This window comes from Gymnogyps californianus, chromosome 20 (genome assembly GCF_018139145.2).
Source record: "Gymnogyps californianus isolate 813 chromosome 20, ASM1813914v2, whole genome shotgun sequence".
NCBI lineage: Eukaryota > Metazoa > Chordata > Aves > Accipitriformes > Cathartidae > Gymnogyps > Gymnogyps californianus.
In genome coordinates, this window is record NC_059490.1 from 4,215,542 (window position 1) to 4,240,977 (window position 25,436).

General features: G+C 49.2%; 1 protein-coding gene across 2 annotated transcripts in view; it reads left to right on the forward strand.

Annotated features, from left to right (window-relative positions):
• Nucleotides 1-25,436, forward strand: part of CAMKK1 (calcium/calmodulin dependent protein kinase kinase 1) — a 62,825-nt gene that overhangs the window by 14,605 nt on the left and 22,784 nt on the right. For both annotated transcript variants that reach the window (XM_050908847.1, XM_050908848.1), the window contains exons 4-8: nt 5,608-5,659; nt 6,224-6,357; nt 6,958-6,994; nt 9,440-9,461; nt 11,447-11,535. In XM_050908847.1, coding sequence (XP_050764804.1) covers nt 5,608-5,659; nt 6,224-6,357; nt 6,958-6,994; nt 9,440-9,461; nt 11,447-11,535 — 334 coding nt within the window. The remainder of the gene's footprint in view (nt 1-5,607; nt 5,660-6,223; nt 6,358-6,957; nt 6,995-9,439; nt 9,462-11,446; nt 11,536-25,436) is intronic.

Below are 25,436 nucleotides of genomic sequence, written 5' to 3' on the forward strand. Positions count from 1 at the left end.
AGAGGAAAGGGCAGATGGCTGCACTGCTGCCGAAAGGCTGCGATGCTAAGGTCTGTGTTTCATGTGCTTGCTACCCTTTCGGCTGGGGCAGTGGGAGCTTTCCCCCTTCCCCAGCTGCGGTCACAAGCGGACAGGCTGTGGCCCCTAATTCTTCCAGGTGCCCATGCTTGTGTTTTCCAGGGAGGCAAGCTGTGATGGAGAGACCTCCACTTTTCCAAGATGCTAAAACAGCCCAGAAGCTGGCAGACCTTTTAAAGCTTCAGAGAAATAGCAGCAAATTGCATTAACTGGCTAATGGATGCTTAGCTCCCCATGCCTCCCGGTGTATCTGACCCAGTGTGGAGATAACTTCCATGCTGCTCTGCTTATCGCTCCTGTCCAAGGTTGCGTTGCAGCAATGCACCCTGACCACCGGGGGGAGATACCTAGTGCAACCCTGTTACCAGCAGTTAGTAGAAGCAATTGCAATTCTGATAGTTGGGGAGGGCCTTTTCTGTGTGTTTTAGTTTTCCCCTAATTTAGCTCTGGAGGGTTGTTTTTGTCTCAGTAGTACAAAGCGATAACAGATAATTGTAGGAAATTGTAGGAAATCAGCCCTTGGTTGGCCCTCAGTGAGCAGCCCCTAATAACCGATTCACATGTGCAGTGTTTTAGCATGAGGCCAGGGTGTTGCTGCCTGCTTTGTTTTCCTTAAGCTAGTGTGCTGCAATAAAAAGGAGCAAAACTTTAAAGAAAGCAGAAAATTTTTATTTTGGAGCATAATTCAGAGTGTGACTCCTGATTCTTGCTAAGGCATGGGGCCCTTTGCTAGCTCTCTTCATAAGTGCAGAGTTTATAGGTACCAGGAACTGTATCTAACTCTTGTCAAAGCAAAAGGAAAGATTTCTGTTGCTTTAATGAGTTTTGGATCTGGCTTAGAATTAGGAAAAACTCTCAAGAAAAAAAGCTATTCACCACATTTGGGAAAAATGTAGATGGGTTGTATTTACTTTGTGGGTTTTTTACCTTCCATTAAAGATGAGCGAGTGCTTCCAAGAGCTTTATCCTTCATTGCTGTGAAGAACCGCAGTGCTGTAGAGGGCTGTGAAAGTGTGCTGACTTGAAAGTGAGCGGATGCAGGGAACATATTAGACCAAGGAAATTGAACTTTCAACACCAAGTATGTGACCCGGTGCTCCCTCCAAGAAGGAGGCCCCATTGGGATGCGGAGCTGGCTCCCAGAGCAGAGGTCCCTGCCCTGCGCTCGGTCCCTGCTGCTGCTGGGGCACGTGAAGCTGTTACAGCAGCATTCGCGGGGCTCTGCCAAGGAACCCTTTACAGCTGGAAAGGTTTCAGTGTCTCAGTTTGCAGAAGATGCTTTGACAGTGACTAGGGGAAAAAAAGAATAAAAGCTAAGCTCTGTGAAAAAGCAGCAAATAAAAAGCAAAGGCAAATGTGTCCAGGCGGAGATCTAGTTTGGAGTCATCGTGCTGATGGAATTTGATTCTGTGATGCCTTGTGTCATGTCTCCTTCCTGTTTTTAATCTCTAAATCAGCTTCCAAAGAAAAATGGTTATAATGGACATTTGTTATGCTACTTCTGGACAAAAGCAATAGCATTGTAGGTTGTCAGTGAGTTTCTCTCTTTTTTTCCTTTTTTAATCTGGTTTCCTAAGAAACAAGATTTGTGTGATCGTGCTCTCTGCCTCTGTTTGTACCTAACAACCTTTGCATGGAGGGCTGTTTTCTAGCAACTCTCAACGATGGGGAGAAATTCCTTCCAAGTTTTGAAGAGAGGTGGCTGAACAATGTGCTGCTGCTGAGGAGAAGGTGGCCAGCAGCAAGCCTTGAACTTTCTAGCCCCTGGAGGATCCACTTTGGTTGCCACCCAGGTGGGAAGGGAAGTAATAGCTCCTATGTTTCTCATCCTCTTGCTCATGTAACAGCTACTGAACCACTGCCAGCTGCGCTCCAGTGCGGTGAGGACCAGGGAAATGTTCTCTGGTTTACTTTAATACCCCGTGCTGTTCAGCAGCAGGGTCACGAGGAGCTGGGTCACCCGGGGCAAGAGCAGGAGCCTCCGGGAGACGGCTGGAGGCAGGCGAATGCGGCTGCTCTGGGAAGGCATCCCGACTGCGGTGCTGCCAGCCTGGGGCATTGCAGCGTGGATGGGGCACAGCCTGCCGATGTAATTCTGCTGCCGACGTTGACAAGTGGTGTCTGGCACAAAAGGTGACAAATGCAGGAGCAGGATTTTAGGGGCATGGTAGCTAAGCCAAGTCTGGTTTAGGCTTTCCTCTCAGTGCGTGGCAATCTTCTCACCCAGCAGAGCTTCCCTCTTAGCCACTTTGTCTGAGGGATGTCGTTCTTCAGACAGGACAGGTGAGGAAGGGCTGGAAATGCTTTCTGGTCTGCTCAGCACTACCACAGGGTGCTGTTACACACTAGCAGAGGATTTAGGTGGGTAGTAGCGACCTTTGAGCAACATCCCACTCCCCTGCCAGCTGCAGGTAGGGACTGTGCGCAGGTCTTTTGCCCTTGCAATGCAAGTCTCTCTGTTAGTAAATCAAATGACATCCTCAGTGCTGTGAGAGCATCACAAGGGACAGGTGATAAGTTCGCTTGGCTCAATCCATTTTATCACCTTTCCCTCCCCCAAATAATGGCCATTTTGCTGTTGTCATTACTAGCAGCAGGATGCAGGCTCAAGGTCTCGCTGTTGTGAAAGCTGCTGTGTCCCAGGCATCCCTCCTCTCCATAAACCTGGGATCTCCTTTCCCTCGGGCACCCTCATGAAGCAGCTTCCCTGTGGCTTCCAGCTGCAAGGTTGCTAGGAGGAGAGCAGTAAACTTAGATAATAAATGTACATCAAAGGAAAGCACACAGTTCCCGCTGCCTCTCAAAGGAAAATGTCACGACCCATGTCCATGTGTGAATAGTCGGAAGGAAGATGGGTGCAAGGGCATGTGTGGAGGAAATCTCTAGGCTCCCTCTTTTCCTGAGGAAGCTGAAGCAATGCTTGCCAGTGCAAAGGGAAAATCCCTCGGCTTGGCTCTGAGCTGGTTCTTTATCAGAAAGGCATTATCTGGGTAATTAGCTCTGCCTGTGAGTACAAATGTCTTTGGCTCTTTCATGCATGTGAGCCCGGAAGGAGAGGTTTGCTGAAGCATCCCTGTGTTGCTGCCATTATCTGCGGCTACAATTCAGCAAGGAAGCCTTGCCCTGCCAGCTTGCGCTGTAATTAAAGTGAGGCTTCACCGCCTTGTGCTCTTGTCTCTGCTCTTGTGGTAATTAAGTGGCTCTGGCCTGTTGCATGATGAAGTTTGCTCTTCATCCCTCGGTTTGTATTTTGAAAGCGCAGTGGGACAGGTCCTCTCTTCTGATCCAGACCTGCTTGTGTAGTAGCAATACCGGTGCTTTGAAGTTGGTGTAAGCACGTCCTGGTGCTTCTTCCACAGCAGTAGAGATGGTTTACAGTCAGCTCACATGCGATACAGTAACCCCCACTCATCTCCCGATCGCCCCTCGTAGCAACCTTCAAGGAGTTTGGGTGACAGCAGTAGCTCTTGTTCCCTCTGTTTGTGTCCCTGAGAGCAATTCTTGTCTTTGCTATCGCTCCCCTCTGTACCTTTCTGCTCCCTCTTGCCTCTCCCCAGAGCTTGCCCCGGTAAGGACTAGCCTGATGCAGGCACGGCTGGTGGCAATGGTTCAGTTCCTCAGGCTGGGTTCCCCAAGCATTGATGCAACTTGGGAGCTTTCAGCAGCAAATTGCATCTTATATTTCTTCTTTTTCTAAAGTTCCTTGCCAGAAGGCAGAGAGGACTCAAGGTGGGATTGGTGCAAGGGAGCCTTCTCCTCCCGGGCTGCGGCACTGGTTGAAACAAAAATAGGTGTATGAATTCCTTTGATTTCCCCCCCCCCCCCCCCCCCCATAAATTTTGGTTATGGAGAGATAAAAGTGATGAGTGTAGGAAGTCCTCCAGGCTTGGTCCTGGCCATCCTTGGAGGTGGTTGCGCACATCTCGGATCCTCTTTCAGCAGACCATGAATCATTTGGCTGTCTGTACTGGACACAGTGCTGTGCTAAGTAAAAGATAAGCTCTTCTGAGTCTGTCTCAACACCGTCATTTCCAACAGTTGGCTCAGGAGCTGTCAGGCAGGATTGAGAACTACACAGTGGCTCTTCTCATTTACATGGGTGCAAATCCAGAGGATTTCACTGGATCAGTACCAAAAATAACAATCCTTTCAGCGAGCTGTGAACCTGGCTGCAGCGGAAGCACTGATGGGAGGTGGGGATCCTGGGGCACGCGGTGGCATTGCTGCCAGGAAAAACAGCTTGAGAAGGAGCTCGCCAAAATGGTTTCGGTGACTTGTTCCTGGTGTACGTGTTAAAAACAGGTAGCGAGCAGAGCCTGCCTCCATGGTATTAATGTAACATTCCTTGGCATTTAACTGTGTCCTGTGGGAGTCCTTAGTTAATTATATTTCACAGGGGTCACTCCAGTGTGAATTACAGATTTGGATGCTTAATTAATAAGAGTAACTACGCATTCTAGGGGAAGGAGCGAGTGACCGTCCCAGCTCCTGGGGCATAGACTGTTTTCCTAAGCAAACTGTACCATGAGCTGGTTTCTCATGAAATATTTATCTGCTGGGCCACTCGGGGCTGTTTGAGTGGCCCTCAGAAAGGTTATTAACGCACAGAGCAGATGGAGGTGCAGAGACCGTTTATTAAATTCAGATTGCCTTGTGCCACTATGCTAATGCCAACTGGATGGCAGAAAAAATTACCCTGACCCCCTCCCACGCCTCAGCTGCCTGGGTTCGCAGCGGTGCCAGCGTACGATCGGGTACGAGAAGGGAGGGAAGCTGTTGGCAAAAACCCGCTTCCCTCCCTGTGCCTTCGCTGTGCTCCTGCACAGAGCTGGCTTCGCCATTTCTGATGGCGCAGGGACGGATGCCCACGAAGTATCTTGTTCGTGGTCTTGGGCATGGTGCTGGATCACGCTGCAGGTCCTCTATATTGCTCTGGCAGTATGGAAGAGGTTTATGGGGCAAAAATAGCCTCTGAGAGTACAAAAGGCTTCCCCATGCAATGCAGAACTGGTGGAAGGGCTGTGTTCTCACCCTGTTCCAGGCCTGTGATGTAGGTTGAAAGGGCGTTAGTGGTACGGCCATGACACTCCAGCTCTTTTCCATCCTAGATCCTCTGGCAAAGTAAAGGTGGAGCAGCCTGGAAGTGGCTCTGACTTGCAGCATGGCCATAGCATCATCCAAAACAGCAAGTACATAAAGGTCAGCTAGAGGAACCCACCTCTTCTCTCAAGCTCCTGCCCCAAATGCAGAAATTGGGCTCCTTTTTCTTTGTCCAATTTAAAATAAATCAAACCCATTTATTTTTTCATGGGAAAAAGATGAATGAAACAAATGGTTAGCAGTGCCTTCAGGAAAGCCTGTGTCAGCGTGTGTGTGTGTCTGTTGTGGCCACCACTAACCAGGAGATGACTTCTCTGGGTTGAGGAACAGACCTGAGCCAGTCCCTGATGCCCAGCATACTCCCAGGTCACAGCAACAAGCACTTTGGCTCTTGTTTGGTTTTAATACTGCTTTTTCTTCTTCCTTCAGGCTATGAAAGTCCTCTCCAAAAAGAAGCTCTTGAAGCAGTATGGATTTCCACGTGGGTATCTCACATTTAGAGGTCTGCCTGTTGTCCTCAGCCAGGCAAATCTCTCTGTAGAAACGTTGTCTGCGAGGACTGGAGAACTTGGCCTCATTCGAAAGCTGCCCAAGTAGTTGGGGGCTGGTTAAAATGCAGTGGGTAGTGAAAGGGCAGGCATAACCACAGGGAAATTCAACACACTTGGTAATTAGGTTCCTGGCTTTGATTTTCTGAGTCTCTTTGAAGTGCTGACTCTTCCGTGTTCACCATCTATGAAGCCTAATTTAGTTCCTAGCTGGAAGTTAGGCAGGGTAGACCCCCTCCTCCCAGGGGCTCTCCTACCCCCTCAGATAGCACCTGGCTCCCGTGGCTGGGCCGTGGGACCTGGCAAACAGACCAGGCTGGGAAGCCAGTAGGAGCTGGTCTGAATGGGGCTTGGAGATCTCTGTTCTGGGTGGAGACTGTAATGCTTTGGGATGATAACAAGGTGATGAGATCTTCCAGAATAGCTGGAGGTATCTGCAGAGGGGCCAGGTGCTGCTGAAAAATGAGTAGTTCTTCACCATGTTATCACAATTGCAGGTCGGCCTCCTCCCAGAGGGTCAAAAGCATCCTCTGGAGAGCAGCCAAAACCCATGGCACCCCTGGACAGAGTCTATCAGGAAATAGCCATCTTAAAGAAACTGGACCATGTCAACATCGTTAAGCTGATAGAGGTGAGCTGCTTCTCCACCCTAAGTTATACTGAAACAAGTCTGGGTTGTCTTGCAACAAAAGGATCTTTCTTCAACTGCTCCTACTTCAGCCAAAATTGGTTTAAAATAGTTGTTCAGAAATCTAGGCTGGTGATTCCAAGCAAGATCATACCAATTATGTATGACAAACTGACATACTTATCCTGGGCTTTGGGATGGTGCCCAAGAGAAGGCAGCTAGCTGTGCTGTTAGAAATAGCAGCAAGCTTTGACCAGTGAAACTTGTGTGTAGACAAGCCTGGGAAGGTGCACAAGTGCAAGGCTTCGGTGCCATTTTCAATACTGGCTGAGGTCAGATTAGGACAAGCAGTGCCTTTATTGGTAGGCTGTTTCTCCAAATACGGGCAGAAGCCCAGATTTTTCTGGAGACAGGAAAATCTGTGTCCTTCAAAGCCTCTCTTCTGCAGGAATCTCTAAATATTAGCCTAAGTCATTCTGAATGCTCTGCAGCTCAGCACAGTGTACAGGGAGCAGTAAAATGTTATTTGATTAAAAATCTCTTTTTTCTCTGCTGTTTTTCTCTTTTTCCCCTTTCCCCTTATCTGTCTGTTATCAATTACAGGTCCTTGATGATCCTGCAGAGGACAACTTGTACATGGGTATGTGAGTCATTATATGCTAACAGAACCGTCTGGGATTAGACCTAGTGATGCAAGGAACACGTACCAGGGCTCAGGGTCAATACCAGGAGGAAACTTGTACCAACTTCAGCAGACTTATTTTTTCTGAAAAGTTAAACGCCTGTAAAGGCAGCTGGGATGGAAGGGCCCCTTGCAGTAGGGTAAGGCAGCCTTGTGTCTTAGTACAGCTGTGCACATCTCCTTGCCATGGGGACACTAAAAAGACGTGACAGCGGCTCTACCCTCCCCTATGTACATGTCAGTTCCAGTCTTAGAGCCGGGAGAGAAGGGAAGGGTGCAGCATGGTTTCTCGTCCTCCTGGTATGAGGTTGGTCTCTCCAGACTCCTCCTGTAGGCTGTGGGTAGTGGCAGTGACTCTGGAAAGCAGTCTTGTCTCAGGGTGTTCCCTCTGACCCCTGCAGAGACACTGACCACCCTGCTGAGCCTCGGGACCTCCTAAGACAGCAGCACTCCTGCCTTTGGCCTCTGAGCCCAGACCCTGCCGTGGGGTGCTCGGATGGGAGACCATAGCTGACCATGCATTTATGCAGAGGGCGAGGAATTTCCACCCCTTTTGTCTTCCTGTCCCCCAAACCTTGGAAGTGCCAGCCACAGCCTAACCCCCATTTTGGCAAAACCTGGAGGAATAGGCCTGGGAGGCACTGAGGTGCCCTCTGAGATGGGCCAGAGGAGGGGGACGTTCGACCCTATTACATCTCTGCTTCCCCGTAACGTTTCCTAATGAGACAGGCTCAAAGGCTGCTTCTCATGAAATAATTATGGGATGCTTTTGAAGCTGCCTGTGAAAGGGGGTTCTGCCTAGCCAATGAAGCTATTTGCCTTTGAAAGGCCGCTTTTCCCTTTTGGCTGAAGCCCCAGTGGCACTCTGGCAGCATCGAGAAACAGCAGCCAAGGCAGATGCACGTGTGGTGGGGAGGGCGGCTGAGGCTGTTGTTTAAAGGCCTGAACTCCTGGGATGGAGAGAATGGGAGAGATGAGGTAGCAAGCTTTTTTGTTAAATGAAAATAAATGCATGAGGAAGTCAAAAAAAAAAAAAGCTTCAGAAAAGAAAAAAACAAAACAAAACCAAGCTCTCCTTGTGGAGCAAGATAACAGTCCCAGAAATGGCAGCAATAGCAGCAGGACAAGTGGGAAATCTCTTGGTCCCGTTGGGGGTCCTGGGGAGGTTGCATTGGTCCCTGGGCAGCGAGCAGTGGCTGTGTCTGTGTTGTCCATGCCCCATCACCTCTTTGCTCTGCCTGGGATCCCACGAGTGGTTCAGGCAGAGCGATGCAGGCAAATCAAGCTCCTGCCTCTGCAGTTCCCTCAGCAGCAAGGGGAAGCTGTCGGTGCTCAGCGCTGCTCAGGCTTGAGCCTTCAGCAAGTGGGTTTCCTCCCTCCTGCTGCTGACCCAGCCGATGATAACTGCACCTTTCTCCTTCCAAAAATGCCCACCACTACAAAGCAAAACTAGAGAAAGTGGAGTTTGCTCTTTGCTAACTACTGCTGGCATTAAGTACTGTTGTGAGCACTCTCTACTGCGTGCTCATTGGGAAGAAAGCAGGGCATGGAGGGTGCTGATAGAAATTGAGCAACCTGCAATGGCACAAGATGGTTGAATAAAGAAATGCTGCCACAAGCAGCAGCTTCTTCAGCCTGGAGAGCAAGGTGAGCCAATGCAGGCTGGCTTGTTGCGTTTGTACCTTCAGCTGGTCTAACATCGCAGCTGTAAGCAGGGCTGCCTGGTGCTTTGGGGAGGGCAATCTGCTCGGATTTCTTGGGACGTGCAAGAAATCCTTTAGTAATTCATGAGGAAACAGTTCTCCTACTAGATAAAGGCAGATCCTTTTCCTGTTTGCAGAACAGGTCAGAGACAGGATCAGAAAAACACATTGCTGCTAACCCCCTAATCAGACACGCAAACTCATGCGCTCTACAAACCTCAACTCACACCAACAAATCCTCTCCAATTGCTCCTGCCAGGGAGTGTTTACCTCTGACAGCCCTGTAGCTGTGCTGCTGATTGAAACAGCAGAAATGGAGCAAAATGTTCTTACAGCATCTTGTTTGGTATCAGCAATTTAGCAGAAGTATCACACCAAACACCCTCCCTGAAGGCACATTCAGGGGCTCAAATCAGCAAGGGCTGACACTGGGAGCAGCAGAAATGTGGTGGATAAATTAGCACCCGCCGTCTCCCTGCGTGGAGCTGGCGAGAGATGGGGATATTTGTCTTTACTGAAGAAATGAGTATTTTCATTTTGCATCCTCTGGTGTTCTTGTCATGGGTGAGGGAAGAGAAGTGAGTGGAGATAAATTGATTTTGCAAGTATGGGAATGGATGTGTTTTTGTAGGTGCTAAAAAACGAATAAGCCCAGTCCCCTCTTCTGATTCATTCATGATTTGATTTCCTTTTCTTGCAGTGTTTGACCTCCTGAGGAAAGGGTAAGTAGCCCTCCTGGGATCCCTTATGTTGAAATTTTTGGTGTTCATCATTAGCTTCCTAGGTGAAATGGAGGTTTGATATGTAGAGTGGGGCAAACCGCTGTCTGCAGGCAGGCGCAGAGGAGGCAGAATCCAGCTGTAGTTGCCTTTGCGCTGTTACAGCCTGGAATGATGTGGTGAATAGTGACGGGCTGGGAGGACATGTCCTGGTGTCAGGCTCTGATCCGGAAAACAAATTTGATGCCAATTCCCCATCAGGTGCCTGGAAGAAAAGGTTTTAATAGGAATGCTCTGCTGGGGTAACAGCCACATCGTGGCTTCCTCTGGCACAAGGGGTGTGTGGTTGCATCAACATTTACTTGCCACCCGCTGCCTTTTTTTGCCCCTAGCACTAACATATTGTGGGAGGCTGTTTTGTTGGCATGTTTTTCCATAGCAAGAGAAGTGATAAGGTGGCGGGAGCCTCCTCACTGCTTTTTGCTACACCTCCACTGATTCTACAGCTCTGCAGAGTCACAGTGAGGTCGAGAGAGCTGTGCCCAGGATCGGGGAGATTCCTGAAGGGCTTATTTTCTTCTCTGTCCCCACGAACAAGCCCCTTGCAGGCTGCCAGCTCCAGCGAGTTGCTGGTGAGAGGCTCCCCAGTCTCCCTGGTGACCAGGCTGATGACTATCCTGTGGGAGAGGGGGAGGAAAATAAAGCTCCAGTAATCAGCTGTGGCCAGGGAACGTGCAGCTTGGCCGAGTGCAGCCCGTCTGCCTCTAGCAGAAGGCAATTAGACTCCATTAGTGGCTCTGCCAGTCCTGCCGCTCACATTATTTCTCCCTGGTTTCAGCAGCAGAAAAATGTGCGTGAAGAGGGAGGGAAGGCAGTGGTAGAAAAATGCAAATGGGAGATGAAGGTCATCGATCAAATGGGCAGCAAGGGAGAAGAGAGAAATGCTGCAGGAAGGATTTGCTGCTGGGTGCTGAGGGGAAGAGCCGCAAGCCTGGTTTTGGCTATGGGCTATTCTCTGCCAGGGTCTGGCTTGCAAGGACAGTGTCTGAGGAGCGCTCACTTAAATCCAACTCGAGTCAGTGGGCTTATGTCCAAATGCAAGGTCAAGCTGCTGAGCACAAGCAGGATTAACCCCCAGCGCAGTGAAGTCCTTAGCTCCTGCCATTCATCCACTGGGGAACAGAAGATGCTGACTAGCTCTTACAGCCTCTTTGCCCTCAGCTTTCAGCAGGCACAGGCAGAAGAGGGGCTGTTAGAGGATACTGTGCATCTCTCAGCAGTGGCAGCATACAAAGGAAGGGAGAGGAGAAGCTGACCAGGTAACCTTGGCTGTTTAGGGCTGAATGGCTGAGTTCTGGTGGTGGCTGAAACCTGAACAGCTGAATAGGTTTTCAAAGCAGTTTAGCACAATGCACTGGAAATACTCCCACTTAACCTTTGAGCCAGTGGTTCATGTCTAGATTCTGCCTTGGTTTAAACTAGCTGCACACTGATGTTGCTTCAGGACTGAGCCCCAGCAGGCATGACATCCAGTGCACAGCAACGGGCACTCTGTCCCCACTGCTGCCTGGTACCTCCTGGTGATGCTGGTGCTCACAGCCATGAGCAGCTTTAGCAAGAAACCAAAGGCCAGATCCAGTTTTGTTCTTTCACTACACTTTTCCTATTAGGACTCTAAGTGAAGTGTGTTCGCCTTATTTTGTGCAGACAGCAGCAGTTAATCCTGATGTTGACGAGGGCTCTGTGGCTCATGCTGGCTCAGGGACTGTGCAAAGCCACCCGTCACCGCTAGCCGAGCTCACTAACTTAGGCGTCACCACGTCCAGAAAGGATGGCTACACCTCTATCCTGCGTCAGAGCACCCAGAACCTCTTGGGTGCCTGGCCCTCAATGCTGGGGACATGGTGATGGAGAACGTGAAACTCCTCCAGCAAGGAGAGTTACTGCTATTCTGCAAAGTACTTAGTTACTCTCGCTCTTCCTAACAGGCCTGTCATGGAGGTACCAAGTGAGCAGCCCTTCAGCGAGCAGCAGGCACGGCTCTACTTCCGAGACATCGTCTTGGGCATTGAGTACTGTGAGTACCACCAGCACTGACAGCAGCTTTGCAGAGCGCGTGCGTCGGCCTCCTGCTCAGCTGGGGAGAAGCCTCTCTGCTCTGGTGGGCTGTCAGTTGAGAGAGCGAGGTCCCCTTTAATTGCATGTGATGGGGTTTGCAGTTGGTGGTGGCCCCACTCAGCTCAGATTTACCCAGGCAGTATCACAGATGCCGGGAGCAGGCGTTCCTTAGGAAGGATATTAGGAAAATAGTGGCTTCCTTTTTTCTTCCATTTATCTCTATTTGGAGAGCATGTCTGAAGGCAATAGCAGAGCCAGAAAATGGGTGTTTGCAGTGACACGTTCTGAATCAGTTAGCTTCAGCTGGAACAAATTCCTGTCTCTAGCGTAGCAGGGCAAGTGCCGGCCATGGGTAGAGCTGGCAGGTGGCACGGGGAGGGTGTCTGTCCTTGTCCACTCCCTCCGCAGCATCAGTCTGAGTGACTCCTTGTCACTCAGGGCTGCAAGGTGACGAGAGCCCAGCGCTGCTGTGCCCTCCCAGGGAGGTGGTGACTTAAGGGTGTTCCCAGGCTCCGTCCGGAGACTCCAGCAGCAGGTTTCCTTTTTATAGCCTATTTGATTATTGTCACCTTTTTTTACTAAGTCTTCTCCCAATGTGACTGAGGCCACATTCTTTGCTGAGCACCTGTCCTGAAGAGTAGAAGGAGGCCATGATAGATCTGTAAACGACAGCAGGGATTTTTCTGGCCCCATTGTAGTTGACATGTCCCTGCTGGCATGAACCTGGCAGGGGTGGGAGAAGAGGGGTCCCTGAATTGAAGGCACAAGGTAGAGCGGTCTATGTGCTGGCATCTTGTGAGCGTGGGCCCTGAAGAGCAGTGAGGGCTGGCTGGTGTTTCCCCTCGTGGACTCTTAGCAGAGCTGGTATGTCTGTGTAACCTCTTGCTCTCCGCAGCAGGGGATGTGAGGCTGTCAGATGGTGCATTTTGCTCGCTGCTGATCTGCAGACCTTGTGCTGTAGGCTTCATGGCTGGGCTTCTCTTCTGATCTGTGCCAGCAGTGGAAGATACCCATGAAATTGCTGGTTGCTTTCTTTTCTGTAAGACAGACCTCTGAAAGTAGCAAGCACAGTAGAGCTGGGCATTTATGGGTGCAGGACACATCTGCACCATGCAGGGGGGTGTGGGTCAGAGAGCCTGGTGCTTTGATGTGGTGTGGCGCTGGTAGCTGGCATTACTCCCATGCTGTGTCTATATTACACTGCACATTCCCACTCCTCCTGAGCCTCCTACCAGCGTTGTCACCAAGTCAGAAGGCACAACTCAGATCCCCTGCTGCTCACTCACCTTAGGTCCCTGCCTTTATCCTCAGCTCTGCTGCTTGCACTGGAGCAGTTCATGTACAGGGTCCTGCCAGGGACCCACGTAGCATGGTCTCATATGCGAGAGGTACCCATGAGTCGGCTGGTGTGCAGTTACTGCTTCTGTACCAGCTGGGCTCATTGTCAAACTGCTGGTGAGCTGCGTTTGTCTCTGTGCCTGTTTTGATTCTGCTGTCCTCCTCGTAAACAGCCTTCCATAGAGTTTAGTGATCTCATCATTGACTGCTTTCTCTGCACACTGATGCACTAAAGGATTGACCGTGGTTGGACGGCTGAATATGAGGAGGAAGAGTCAGTACAGCTTTTGCAGAGGCAATTCATGCCTCACAGGTCTATTAGTTTTCCAGAGGAGACAACAAACATGTAGATAAGGTGATCCTGTTACTACATTGTGTTTTGATTGGCAAACAGCTTTTGATTAGATCCATTAACAGTAGCTCATAAAGAAGCTCGTAAGTCTCTCTGGTTGGATGGCCTCTTGTGGATTAAAACTAGACAATCAGGGAAGTAGGAATACAACTTTCACAATGGAGAATAGTCACTAGTACAGTTAAACAGGAATCCATAATGTGGCCTGGGTTGTTCAATATATTCCTAAATGACCAGAAAAAAGGTAGAGTGCAGTAAGAGAGACTGGTGACGACATCTAGTTATTCAGGATAGTCATTGTTAGAACTGACTGCAAAGACTGGCAGGAAGATGCCATGATAGCAAGTGACGGCATGGTAAAATGGCAGATAAAAATTCATGTTGCTGACTGCAGGGTAATGTTTGAGGGGGGAGAATCACAGAATCATAGAATGGTTTGGGTTGGAAGGGATCTTAAAGATCATCTAGTTCCACCCCCCTGCCAGGGCAGGGACACCTTCCACTACACCAGGTTGCTCAAAGCCCCATCCAACCTGGCCTTGAACACTTCCAGGGAGGGGCATCCACAACTTCTCTGGGCAACCTGTTCCAGTGCCTCACCACCCACACAGTGAAGAACTTCTTCCTAATATCTAATCTAAATCTACCCTTTTTAGTTTAAAACTGTTACCCCTTGTCCTATCACTACACTCGCTGATAAAGAGTCCCTCCCTGTCTTTCCTGTAGGCCCCCTTTAAGTACTGGAAGGCCGCTATAAGGTCTCCCCGAGCCTTCTCTTCTCCAGGCTAAACAACCTCAACTCTCTCAGCCTGTCCTCATAGGGAGGTGCTCCAGCCCCCTGATCATCTTTGTGGCCTCCTCTGGATGCGCTCGAGCAGGTCCATGTCTTTCTTACGCTGGGGGCCCCAGAGCTGAATGCAGTACTCCAGGTGGGGTCTCACAAGAGTGCAGAGTAGAGGGGGAGAATCACCTCCCTCGACCTGCTGGGCTGCATCAAAAGAAGCGTGGCCAGGTTGCGATTGGCTTTCTGGGCTGCGAGTGCACATTGCTGGCTCATACTCAGTTTTTCATCCACTAATACCCCCAAGTCCTTCTCCTCAGGGCTGCTCTCAATCCACTCATTGCCCAGCCTGTATTTGTGCTTGGAATTGCCCGACCCATGTGCAGGACCTTGCACTTGGCCTTGTTGAACTTCATGAGTTTCGCACAGGCCCACCTCTCAAGCCTGTCAAGGTCGCTCTGGATGGCATCCCTTCCCTCCAGCATGTCGACCGCACCACACAGCTTGGTGTCGTCGGAGTGCACTCAATCCCACTGTCCATGTCGCTGACAAAGGTGTTAAACAGAGCCAGTCCCAGTACCGACCCCTGAGGAACGCCACTCGTTACTGCTCTCCACTTGGACATCGAGCTGTTGACTGCAACTCTTTGAGTGCGACCATCCAGCCAATTCCTTATCCACCGAGTGGTCCATCCGTCAAATCCCTGTCTCTCCAATTTAGAGACAAGTATGTCGTGCGGGACAGTGTCAAATGCTTTGCACAAGTCCAGGTAGAAGATGTCCGTTGCTCTTCCCTTATCCACCAACACTGTAACCCCATCATAGAAGGCCACCAAATTTGTCAGGCATGATTTGCCCTTAGTGAAGCCATGTTGGCTGTCATCAATCACCTCCTTATTTTCCATGTGCCTTAGTATAGTTTCCAGGAGGATCTGATCCATGATCTTGCCGGGCACAGAGGTGAGACTGACTGGCCTGTAGTTCCCCAGGTCTTCCTTTTTTCCCTTTTTAAAAATGGGAGGAAAAAAATATGCTAGAAATACATACATCATGATGGGCTCTAAATTAGCTGTTCTCACTCATGCTTCATTCTGGATAGTTCTCTTGAAAATGCCAGCCCGTTACTTAGTGACGTTCAACAAAGCTAACGAGATTTGGGGAATTATTGGGAATGAAATAGAGAAGAAACCAGAAAATGTCATTATACAGTTATTTGGATCTGTAAGAGCTCTTAGGTGCAGGCGAGGAGTATCTTGAATATTTTGTGCAACTCGGGTCAGCCTGTCTTAGAAACAGCTCTCTAGAACTGAAAAAGGCCGGAGAAGGGTGATCAGGATGGTCCTGGAACATCTTATGTACAGAGATGGAACATCTTCTGTACAGAGATAAGACCAAAGCTCTTAAGATTTGAAAATTATCATGGGAAGGGGGTGATATGACAGAGGCTCATAAAATCCTAAGTGTCAGGGAAGTGATGAACAGGGAATGAATCTTCTCTGTCTCTAAAACCACAAGAACTAAGGGGTAGCAATCAAAATACTCAGCTAGCCAGTTTAAACCAGAAGGAATTACTCTTTCGTGTAGTGTGTAATTAAACTGTGAAATTTAGTGTTAGGGGAGATAGCAGGTGCCAGAACTCAAATGGACTCCAAGTGATTAGACAGATGTGTAGAATAAAAGCATCAAGGACAATGAAATATGAGGACACAGGCAGAGTTTGCCATCGGGCTGCCTAAAGCAGGGAGTGTGGGTACTGGAGGTGTTACATCTCTCTGCCTGATGCTTTTCCCCAAGCTATTGACCCTGGCAGAAGATGGGGTGCTGGGGTAGGTGGGCCTTTGGTTTGGCTCCTCTTCCATCCTCGTCTGTCCTCCAGCAGCTTGTCCACATTGTCCTTGAGGTTATCACTGTGCTGACCTGACGGCAGAGGTAGCTGCGCTTTGCCAGGTTCTCTGAGACTGATCTAGGTTAGCTTGGTGTCTCTCAGGCATGGCTTTATAAACCTGGCTTACTTTAGCAGTGCAAACGCACGGTTTTGGTGGCAAATCTGAAGGCAGGGCAGCCAGCAGAGGGAGGGACAAGGACGCTTGAGCAAGTGATCGTCATCCCCAGTCAATGAGCAGTGCAAGTCATGAAGGTCAGACCATGTGCAAGACAGAGCCGTGTCACCCTCCCTGTTCAGTCCAAGGTGAGATTTTTCCAGCTGTTTCAACCTTAGGAAAAAAATACCTGCTTCTTTCACAAACCAGAGGGAATTGTTTCAAATGTGCTTTCAAAAAGCAACGTGTAGCTGCATCGAACTCAAAAGTAATGTTTCATACTGCCATAGCGCTTTGAGCCACGTCTGCCTTAATTTCACTGATCTCCAGTGGCCCCTGCAAGCTCAGCAGCTCCTCAGAGCCAGAGCAAGCCCCTCACTTCTACAGGGCTTTTGTTGAAGACTCACCTGGTTTCAAACACCTGCAGAGAACAAGTCTCTGAGCATGACGGACCTTGCCAAGGCAGAGGAAGGTGGTTGCAGTGCCTGCCATCTCCACATTGAAATGCAACACCACCTGATTTTTTGTCTAAAACCAGTGGGTGGGAATAAAATCAATGTTTGCAAGTCTGTGACAGTCCAGAAGCTTCCAGGTTCTGCCAAAATCAGTCAGGTCACCCCAGAAAGTTGGTGGAAATGTATATATGAATGGGAAGCTCAAGACTGTTTTTCAGTAGAGTTTGAAGTTGCAGTTTTTTATATTCTCATTAGCATTCATATCATAGCAGAACCTGTATGCCTCAGCTGGGAGATCCAAGCTCTGCTGTGCTGGATGCTGCTGGTGTAACAGTTCCTACTCAGAGGAAACTTTGAGTTTAGAAGGTAGTAAAAACAACAACAACAAAAAAAAAGTGGTAAAGTGTGGGTAGTCCTAGGCAGAGGGAGTGAAACTGGGCAATAAATTATAGGATGCCAAAGCACTCCCAGCAACAGGAACAATAGGATGCTTTATTTTGGGCTATTGAGTAACCACTTACTTTATTATCGAATGAAAGTTAAAAATGGTGTTCTCTCAGAACTGCTGGGTAAATGCGTGGTAATTATTATGTAATTAAGAGGAAAAGTGCACTGTTCGTGCAGCTGAAGGAAAAGTGTTGCCAGGCAATCTAGAGATTGCAAGGTAATTTTAATGTAAGCATACTTAATTGTTATGTAATTTGGGAGACTCAATAACCATGCAGCTGCTTGAAGCTTGCAGTCATCACAGTAGCAAATGCATCATTGCTGGTTGGGTTTTATTAAATTAGAAGTTGTGAACTGGATCCCTGTCGGAGCCTGCAAGGCATTAATCCAGGCCAGCACACTGCCCTTGGTGCAAACAGTCTGTGGTGAGCGGGAAGGGCGCAGGGAGCCAAGCTGATGGGAGACGTGGGCTGACCTTTTAAATTATCGGTGGCAGCATGTGGTCCACGGCTGCTGTGTGTCCGTGGGGACTGGAGTCCAGTGGTTATTCATGATGCTTGCCTCCTGCAAGAGGGCTCGATCTGGGGAGAAGTGTTTGGAGGGAGGCAGCGGTCAGTGTGATGAGAGCAGAAACATCCCATGCCAGGTGGGAAGCCTGGCTTAGGCACGGTGGGAGGCAGGGACAGATGCCCTGGAGAGAGCCGAGAGCTCCCCCGTCCAGGCAATGGCACAGTGCTGCCTTGCTTTGTCAGCTGCTTTTGGCTGGGTTTCTGGGTTTAGTAAGTGTTAATACCGGGAAGTGCACTTTGATACATGCGCGGTCCCAGCCTCATTCACTGAGCAATGAAGAAACAGGGGCAGGTTCAAGGTCCGAGAGCCGCGGAGATCTGCCCATGGTAGAGTATCCCTTCCTCTGGCCCCCGAACTGCTGGGAAAATATTTTGAGCTTAAGTGTGGTAATGTTACTGGTTCACATATTCTGTTTTCGTATGCCTGTCTTAGACCTGGGCTCTGTTGTGCAGACTATATCAGGAGTTATTTAAGCACATGCAAACTTTAATTCCCATCCTGGTGAAATGGGCCCTAAGAAGGAAAGTACTTTTGCTCCCACTTGCGACACTTCCCCAGTGCTGACGGCATTGCACACACATCCTTGTGAAGTGGGGAGGCAGGCAGTCGTCCACATATTGTAAGTACCACTGGAGTGGTAATTTCAGAATGTACTTAAGTGCTTTGGATGGAAAAGTTTTGCTGGATTATTTGTGTCATTAAGTAAAGCATGTGCTTAAGCATCTCTGTGAACTGGGGATATGTGCCTCCCTTTCCACTTGTAACTTCCCTCTAGTAGTGCTTATCTGGGGTTATTTAAGCTTCAGTCCCCCTTCTAGTAAGGCAAACATTGCTTTCCCAATGATACTCAGCAGAAATAGATGGGCTGGATAGCAAATAGTTGTTGAAGGAGTTGGTAGCTGTGGCAGGAGTCAATCCCGAAAGCCGGGAGGTGACTACAGTGCTCCTCCGCAGAGCCCGGCAGCTGCGGGTCAGCCCAGGGTGCCTCGCAGCCGGGATCCACCAGCAGTGCCAGCCAGGCGGGCATCCAGCCGTGCACCCTGCAGCATGCCTTCCAGCACGCTGAGATCAGTGGCCCAGCCATTTCCTCAGCCAAAGGTTGTGTCTTTGTATTTAACGGCCTCTGATATTATTCCATTCATTTGTCCAATCCCTTTTTAAACTTGTGTAAATCTTCAACATCTGCTACCTCCTATTCTTATACTGTGGGGAGCAGTCCCCATTCGGGGTTGAGTCTGATCCTGCAGATTTCAGCTGATGCCAGCAGTGACTTGGGAACAATCATGCCCTCTCTGTGCACCCCTGGTTTATAGACCTCCATCCCATCTTCATGGGTGGCTTTTCAAGGCTGCAGAGTTCTTGTCTGTGCCAAGTGTCCTTCCACCCCTTTGACCATCTGTTAGAAAAAGCTATCAGTCGTGGAGCCCCCCAAGCCTTGTTAATTGGGGGCACAACAGTATTTCAGAGTTGTCTTCTACAGTAAAAGTGGCTGAAAATACTTACTGCAGGAGTTGACATATCCCTGCCTCCAACAAAGCCTACAGGTTTGCTGGACGAAGACAGATATTCTGCTGTTTTACTTTGGATATCCTGGATATGGTGATACCTGAATACAGGTTTGACTTCTTGAAGGCAGTAAAATTTCCTTCTGGATTTAGCTCAGTGGTGACTTATGTTTAATAACTGCACAGTAAATGGTTTTGAGTGAAGATGAATTTGGTGTCATGGCAGTTTGCTTTGGCAGATCAACAGTGGAAACCAGTACCAGGTGAAGCGTGTAACGGGAGGATTTTTTTCCAGTGTTAGGCTGCTGTCTGCTGGCCAGAAATGTTTTCCTTGTTGTGAGCAGATGTTCCGTTCAACGCAAGGAGTAGATACCTTAAACTCTTCTCCAGTGGCAGGAGATGTACGTGGGAGCCGCAGGAGAGGTTGTGAGGGAGAAACATACCCATCAAAAGACGTGAGGGGTATGCCAGGCAGGTATCCCAGTTTGGTTTTAGGATTGGGACACAAGTAGCTTCATTTAGTAAGAGCCTAAGTAAGGAATAAGAATAAGCAAACGAAAGGTCTGTCTAAGCAGGTAGCCTGGCTGTGACACTAGCCAGGAGCAGACACTTAGCGCAGATCACGCACACAAGCTTGTCCCAGGGGAAAACCCTGCTGACTTGCACAGTCAAGATGAAGCACAGCAACTGTCCCTTCTGCTGTTTAGCTGCAAAGCTCAGTATTTTATCCAGCTCACGAGAAGCTGAGACAGTTGCTGTCAGTGTGGGTGAAAGGAAGAGAAAACATTATTTTCTGCGTTCTCTGTAGAAAATGCACAATTGCCCTCCTGCACCTGTGTCTAGGGAAACTAAGGGTGGCAATTCTGCTTCCCTCTGCAGAGGAATGCTTGTCTCATCTGAGCTATTGGGTTGAAGGGAGGGTCATGACACGCAGCTAAAGCCGCTGGGAAGTTACTGTTCCAGCAGCAGTTCTCTGCAGGGCACCTGTATGAATGTCTGAGATGCTCTGGAGCCCTGCACACTAAGCCTGGAGCAATAACAAAGTGCCTGACATGCAGATCAAAGCTGGCTTTTCTGAGATAAGACTTAATCTACTTGATCATCAGTATGTGAGTATAAGTTCCATTATCTTAAAAGGAAATTTAAGCAAATAAATCAACAGCTGAGTCAACACAGGCTTGTCTCTTCTGAAGAATATCTACTGCAATGTAAGCCCAGGGTAGGTGTGCTGAAGCATCAGTTGTGTAGATGGGTTTGATCTGGTTTGGCTCTTGGCAGAGGTGAGCTTCCTCAGAGCTCATGTTGTCATGGGCCAGAAGAGTCTGTGATGGAGCTGCTGCATGCTCTTCTGTGATTCCCAGCAAGCTACTTGATCCATCTGTGCCTCCATTCCCATGTGAGAAATGGGGACCTGCTCCTTCTTTGCTCCTGCCTCTTGCCTGTGCAAGTTCAGAGCCCCTCAAAATGGAACATGTTGAGGAGAGGGCTCTCGACTGCAACTGCAGCTGCAAGGTGCTGGGTGTTACAAATGACACCACCAGGAGAAGAGGGGCTGGCTTGTGTTTTAGCACGTGCAGACAAGCTGTGTTCAGATGATTTAAAAAACCAAACAGAAAACCTTTCAGGTAGCTGCAAGTGCTGCTGATACTGATCGATGAGGGCTTTGCATAAGAGTGAGATAATTAGCTGGTGGAGCAGATCAGAGAGATGTGCTAGAGCCTCTTAAGAAAGATCAGGCACTTTGCTTTTTGTTGTCATTGTTTGATGCAGTTATGTAAGTGATTGTGCTGGGGTTAGAAGCAGCCCATGGCACAGACTGTGCAGGTTGTTTTGGCAGTACTTGCTGCACGTACCCTGCTCCCCACTTCCCCCGTGGTCCCTTGACCGTCGGTGCCTGTGTAGCCGTGGCAGGAAGCTCTGCATGTCCTCTGTGACTGGTGATATACGGTGTGCTTACGCGGGTTGGAGGACAGGTGTAGAAGGGCAGCCTTTGGCAAGGCTACCTCTCCTTCCTCTTCCCCGTTGCTTCCTACTGGCAGTATCCCATACCTATCCCTTCTGCCAGGAGCACGATGGTCAGCCAGGTGCTGAAGATGGAGCATAAATGGAAGTTGAACTCTTCCAAAAGCTGGGCAGTGCTGGGTCATGGGATGTCCCTTTGTAAAACCTGGGCTTAAGCAACATAATCAAGTGGCAGAGGTTTGATGGATGCAGCAAGAGAGTGGCAAAACAGTGAACAGAGCTTGAGAAAATCAGAGCTGGGATCCTCGCCTCAGCTGCTACATGAAACCCCTGCAATGAGCTGAGCATGGGAAGGAAGGTGTTGCCCTTGCACAGCCCACTACATCCGTGTCCTCCGGCTCTTTCTCAGTGGAGCATTGTGGACAAGTACAGAGACATGCTTCAAAGAGCAGCCTTCTGTTTTAAGCTCTGGATGGTGGTGCAGCAGTTTCCTTGGGAGGGTGTTAAATCATTTCTTTGCTACAGGGGTGATGTGAGAGTAATACTAAGCAGACTCTGCAGTAGCACCATATGGATTGCTTTTGCCCTTGAATGGGAATGGGATTCTGTTTTTAATCAAGTATAATTCAGCATCGGCCTCAGTAAATAGCAGGATGTGTCAGTGCAGTGCAGTTTTATATGTACAATTTTTAAATAAGCTTTTAGCAAGCTGGTATTAACCTGCTGGAGCTCTAAGGTTTCCAGACGGGAACACAGTGAAAAGTGCCTTTTTTAAAAGGACCAAGGAACAATCTCTCTTTTTCTAGCACTTCTATCTCTGCTCCTTCTTGGTCTTCACTGGCTGTTAAACTAGGCAGACCGTTCCCAGGCATTTGCTTCTGAATGAAAAGGAAAGCCTATTTAGTCTCTGAATAGCCTGCGGTATCTAGAAACGAGGAGCATTTGTGAAATGAGTTGCATCTTGTGAAAAAAGCTGGCTTGTCCCATTGAAGGCAGCCAAGGACTGAACAGAAAGAAATCATGTGCTCAGCGGGGCTTTGCTAAGGGGCAGTGATGGAGCAGGGAGGCAGAGCGGCAGGAGACCTGCGGAGAGCCCAGGCAGGGCTGTGTGCTGCGTGCACAGACAGGAGCCAGCTGGCCCAGCAGCAGAGATTGTCCCCCAAATCTGCCCCTTTCTCCAGCCCCATCTACTGTACCACAGCCACTGAAGATTCACCCCTGCCTGAACGCCGCTTTGCAATACGAGTGCTGCAGGATCTCCAAGCCGTGGCAGTTTACAGCTGTGATGCTCCAGGGCCTCGGCCCTGCCCCATACCTTCCCGAGCGGCTGGGGTACAGCCCAGCAGTGAGATCCTCTCAGGGGCAACGTGCGTGCTAACAGCAGTGATGATACTTGGGGTACTGGCTTTCTGCAAGAGTTTCATTTTGTAGTTATTGAAGTCGTTTGGCTTGACTGTCGCTAGCTTGGTTCTGCAGGGACGCTGACCCCAGTTCAGAGGCACGTAAACCTATGCTTTCTTTTAATACCATTCCCACATCCCCTGCTGGCTTTTCACAGAGGTGAAGTTCAGTGTGTGCCAAAGCGGTGTCCTAAATGGGCATGCTTTGTGACTTGGAAGTACAAGCTAGCTGCTCATTCCCTGGACAGTCAGCACTCAGAGTGTTTGCAGGCTCAGAGGTGTCTGGATGGCAGAATACAACCGGGTAGTTGTGATAGGCATGCTGTCTTGTTGTCTAGGGACAAGGTGAGAAACCGTGTTTGTGGTGCTGATGAAGTTATGGGAGAAGTGGGTGTAGACTGCCTGAAACTGTTGAAAGAATGTGAGTAATCCAGGTGTGCTGCTGGAGAGGCTTTCAGAGAGTCCATCCTGGGACAAGGTCTGCCGTAAGGACCAGCTGCAAGGTCACGGGCAGCTTTTCATCAAGCTGTTGGGTGCTTTTTTCTGCCCCTGTTGGGAAGGTGTGAAAGCAGGAGAAGCAGGCAGCCCCAGCACAGCACACCCCACATCCTCATTGCTCTGAGAAACTCTGGATTCCTGTGCTTTGTATATCAAACACCCAAACTATTGTATCCATGCTGCTAATACCAACCGAGTTAAAATACATCGTAACGAAGAAACGAAACAAAGTCCTGAAAAGCTAGACTTTCAAGGAGACCTTTTATTTTGGATAGTTGTTTCATATGGGTTTGAATTTGAACACCCGAGTATGGGTTCATCCCAGCTGCTATAGGCAGTAGGTGCAGCGTACCTGCTAGAGGCTCTGTCTGAAATGAGAGGGACAGAGGAAGATGGTCCTCTCCTGACTGTTGCTCACACCCTGAGTGCTCTGAATCCTCCTCTGAGGTTGTATCTCTCCACCACATAGCAGCAGCCTTCAGCAGGCTTTTCTTAAGCGCCTGCACTCCATGCCCAAAGTCAGGAGACAGTCTAGACTTTTGGGCATGATTTCCCTTGTTTCTGAGCACCCTGGGGCTCTAGGGTTTGACTAAATCCAACTTCAGATGTGCCTGGTCAGGCTTTTTAACACAAGTTGTGATGAAAATGTAATACAGGTGCCCTCACATGCCACACCTGCTTCGTTCATGAGGTGGCTGTGAGGCTTAGCAAACAGGTATTTCTAATGTGCTTTGGGATCTTTGCCTAGAGGACGCTCTAGAAATCCGTGGGATTGTTATTCAGATGCAAATAGACCTGAAATACTGTTACCTTTCCACAGAAGTGAAGGATAGGTCTCATAAACCCAAATTTAATGGAGCGCTGCACAATCAGACTTTCTCCTAAGGGCTCTGTAATATCTTACATTGTTTCATTTTCATTATGAAGAGGTATTGATCTATTCTTTGAATCGGGTCTGTCAGCACAGAAAGTGCACAGCATCTTGGAGCCCAGGGAAGTTGTTCCAGTGAGCTGCTGATCTCTGCTTTTAAAGCAAACTCCTTTCCAGGCAAAAGCAACGAGTGGAACCATTTTGTCAGTTTGTCAAAGCACCTTCAGTAAAGTGCTCTGCTTTGGCCAGCTCAGTGTCGATTTTTAACCTTGGGAGGGATGCAGACAGGTACATTTGCATGGGAATGAGTGTTTTTTCGGCTGTTGATGTCCCCCTTGTGTGTGGCAGGTGGGGCCTGGGAGGGCAGCACCGATGGGATGGTCCTTCCCAAGGCTGCATGCATCCAGCGGCCACGTCCCCATGGCTGGATGGCATGGGTCTGAGGGCAGTCTCGCCAGGGCTGATGTCTGCCTGCTTTGTGACTGTTTCTGTAGTGTCGCAAGGAAAAAACCCAATGCCTTGCTGTGGCCAGTCTCTTTGAGCAGGACACAGAGTAGCTGGAAGTTCCCTTGAAGGCACGGACTCAGTTTAGGGGTCCCAGTTCCCCATGAAGGGAACTAAGGGGAGGTCATAGGTTGGTTTAAAAGAAGAATAATCCCCAAACCCTCATGGAGTGAGTTTAGGTGCAGCGATACAGATAGTTATTTTGGTTATGTTTCTTTAAAGCACATTTGGGGTTTTTATTCAGATGTTGAAAGTGCTTTTCCTTCTTTTCTGTGCGTGACGCAGCCCTGCTCCTGTTTGCTAGTGGCTGTGTTGCAACGTGTCCTTAATCCCAAGGACAGGACAAGTGTTTTGTTTCTGGGACCTCTGGTCCTGCCTTCCAGTGACATTGAATAGCAATCCTAATGAAGGTGCCTTTCCTACCTGCTGCTCTTATATCTGCAGAGGGAAAAAACTTGCTCCCAGATGCTTCAGGCTGGTGAAATTAGAGGGTTAATTTGTGCTGGTGATTGTGTTTGACTGTGGCCGTCACCTGCTCCCCTTGGGTGGCTCTGTGGGTTGTGTGCTCCTTGCGCTGTTGTCTCTTCTGTACAGTCATTAGCAGTCTGGAGGGTATCGTTAGTGGTAGGCTTTTATTTCTGAGATGCTTAGCTCTCCCTCTGGAGTTCTGCAGGGATCACACCATCTTTTCCTCTGCGTGTTGTGCTGGAAATGCAGATCACGCTGGTTTAACGAGTACCTTTCCTGCAAGACAGCTCTGTCCCCAGGCTCCTTTCGCAGTGTGTGGCAGTGATGCTTGTGTCACTGCAGGCACATCCTGCTGCTTGGCCGTCAGCCTTTGGTAGCCCTGCTGAATTAATTGTTCCCTGCCCTTCTCCCTGCAGTGCGTTATCTGCAAGAGATCTGGACTTGCAGCAGAAGTTGGTGGGTTGGAAAGTTTTTCTGAGTTTATTTGTGTTAATGTCCTGCAGATGAGCAGTCAGGCTTCCTTTCTGCAGCTCTCAAACAAGCCAGGTTTTTTCTATTGCCTACAAGTAGCCTTGGGAATTATTTTGGGGGAATCTTTTACACTTCTTTCTGCAGCCCTGTATTGTACTGAACTGTATCAGTGGCAAGGCACAGCGCAGGAGAGGATAAGA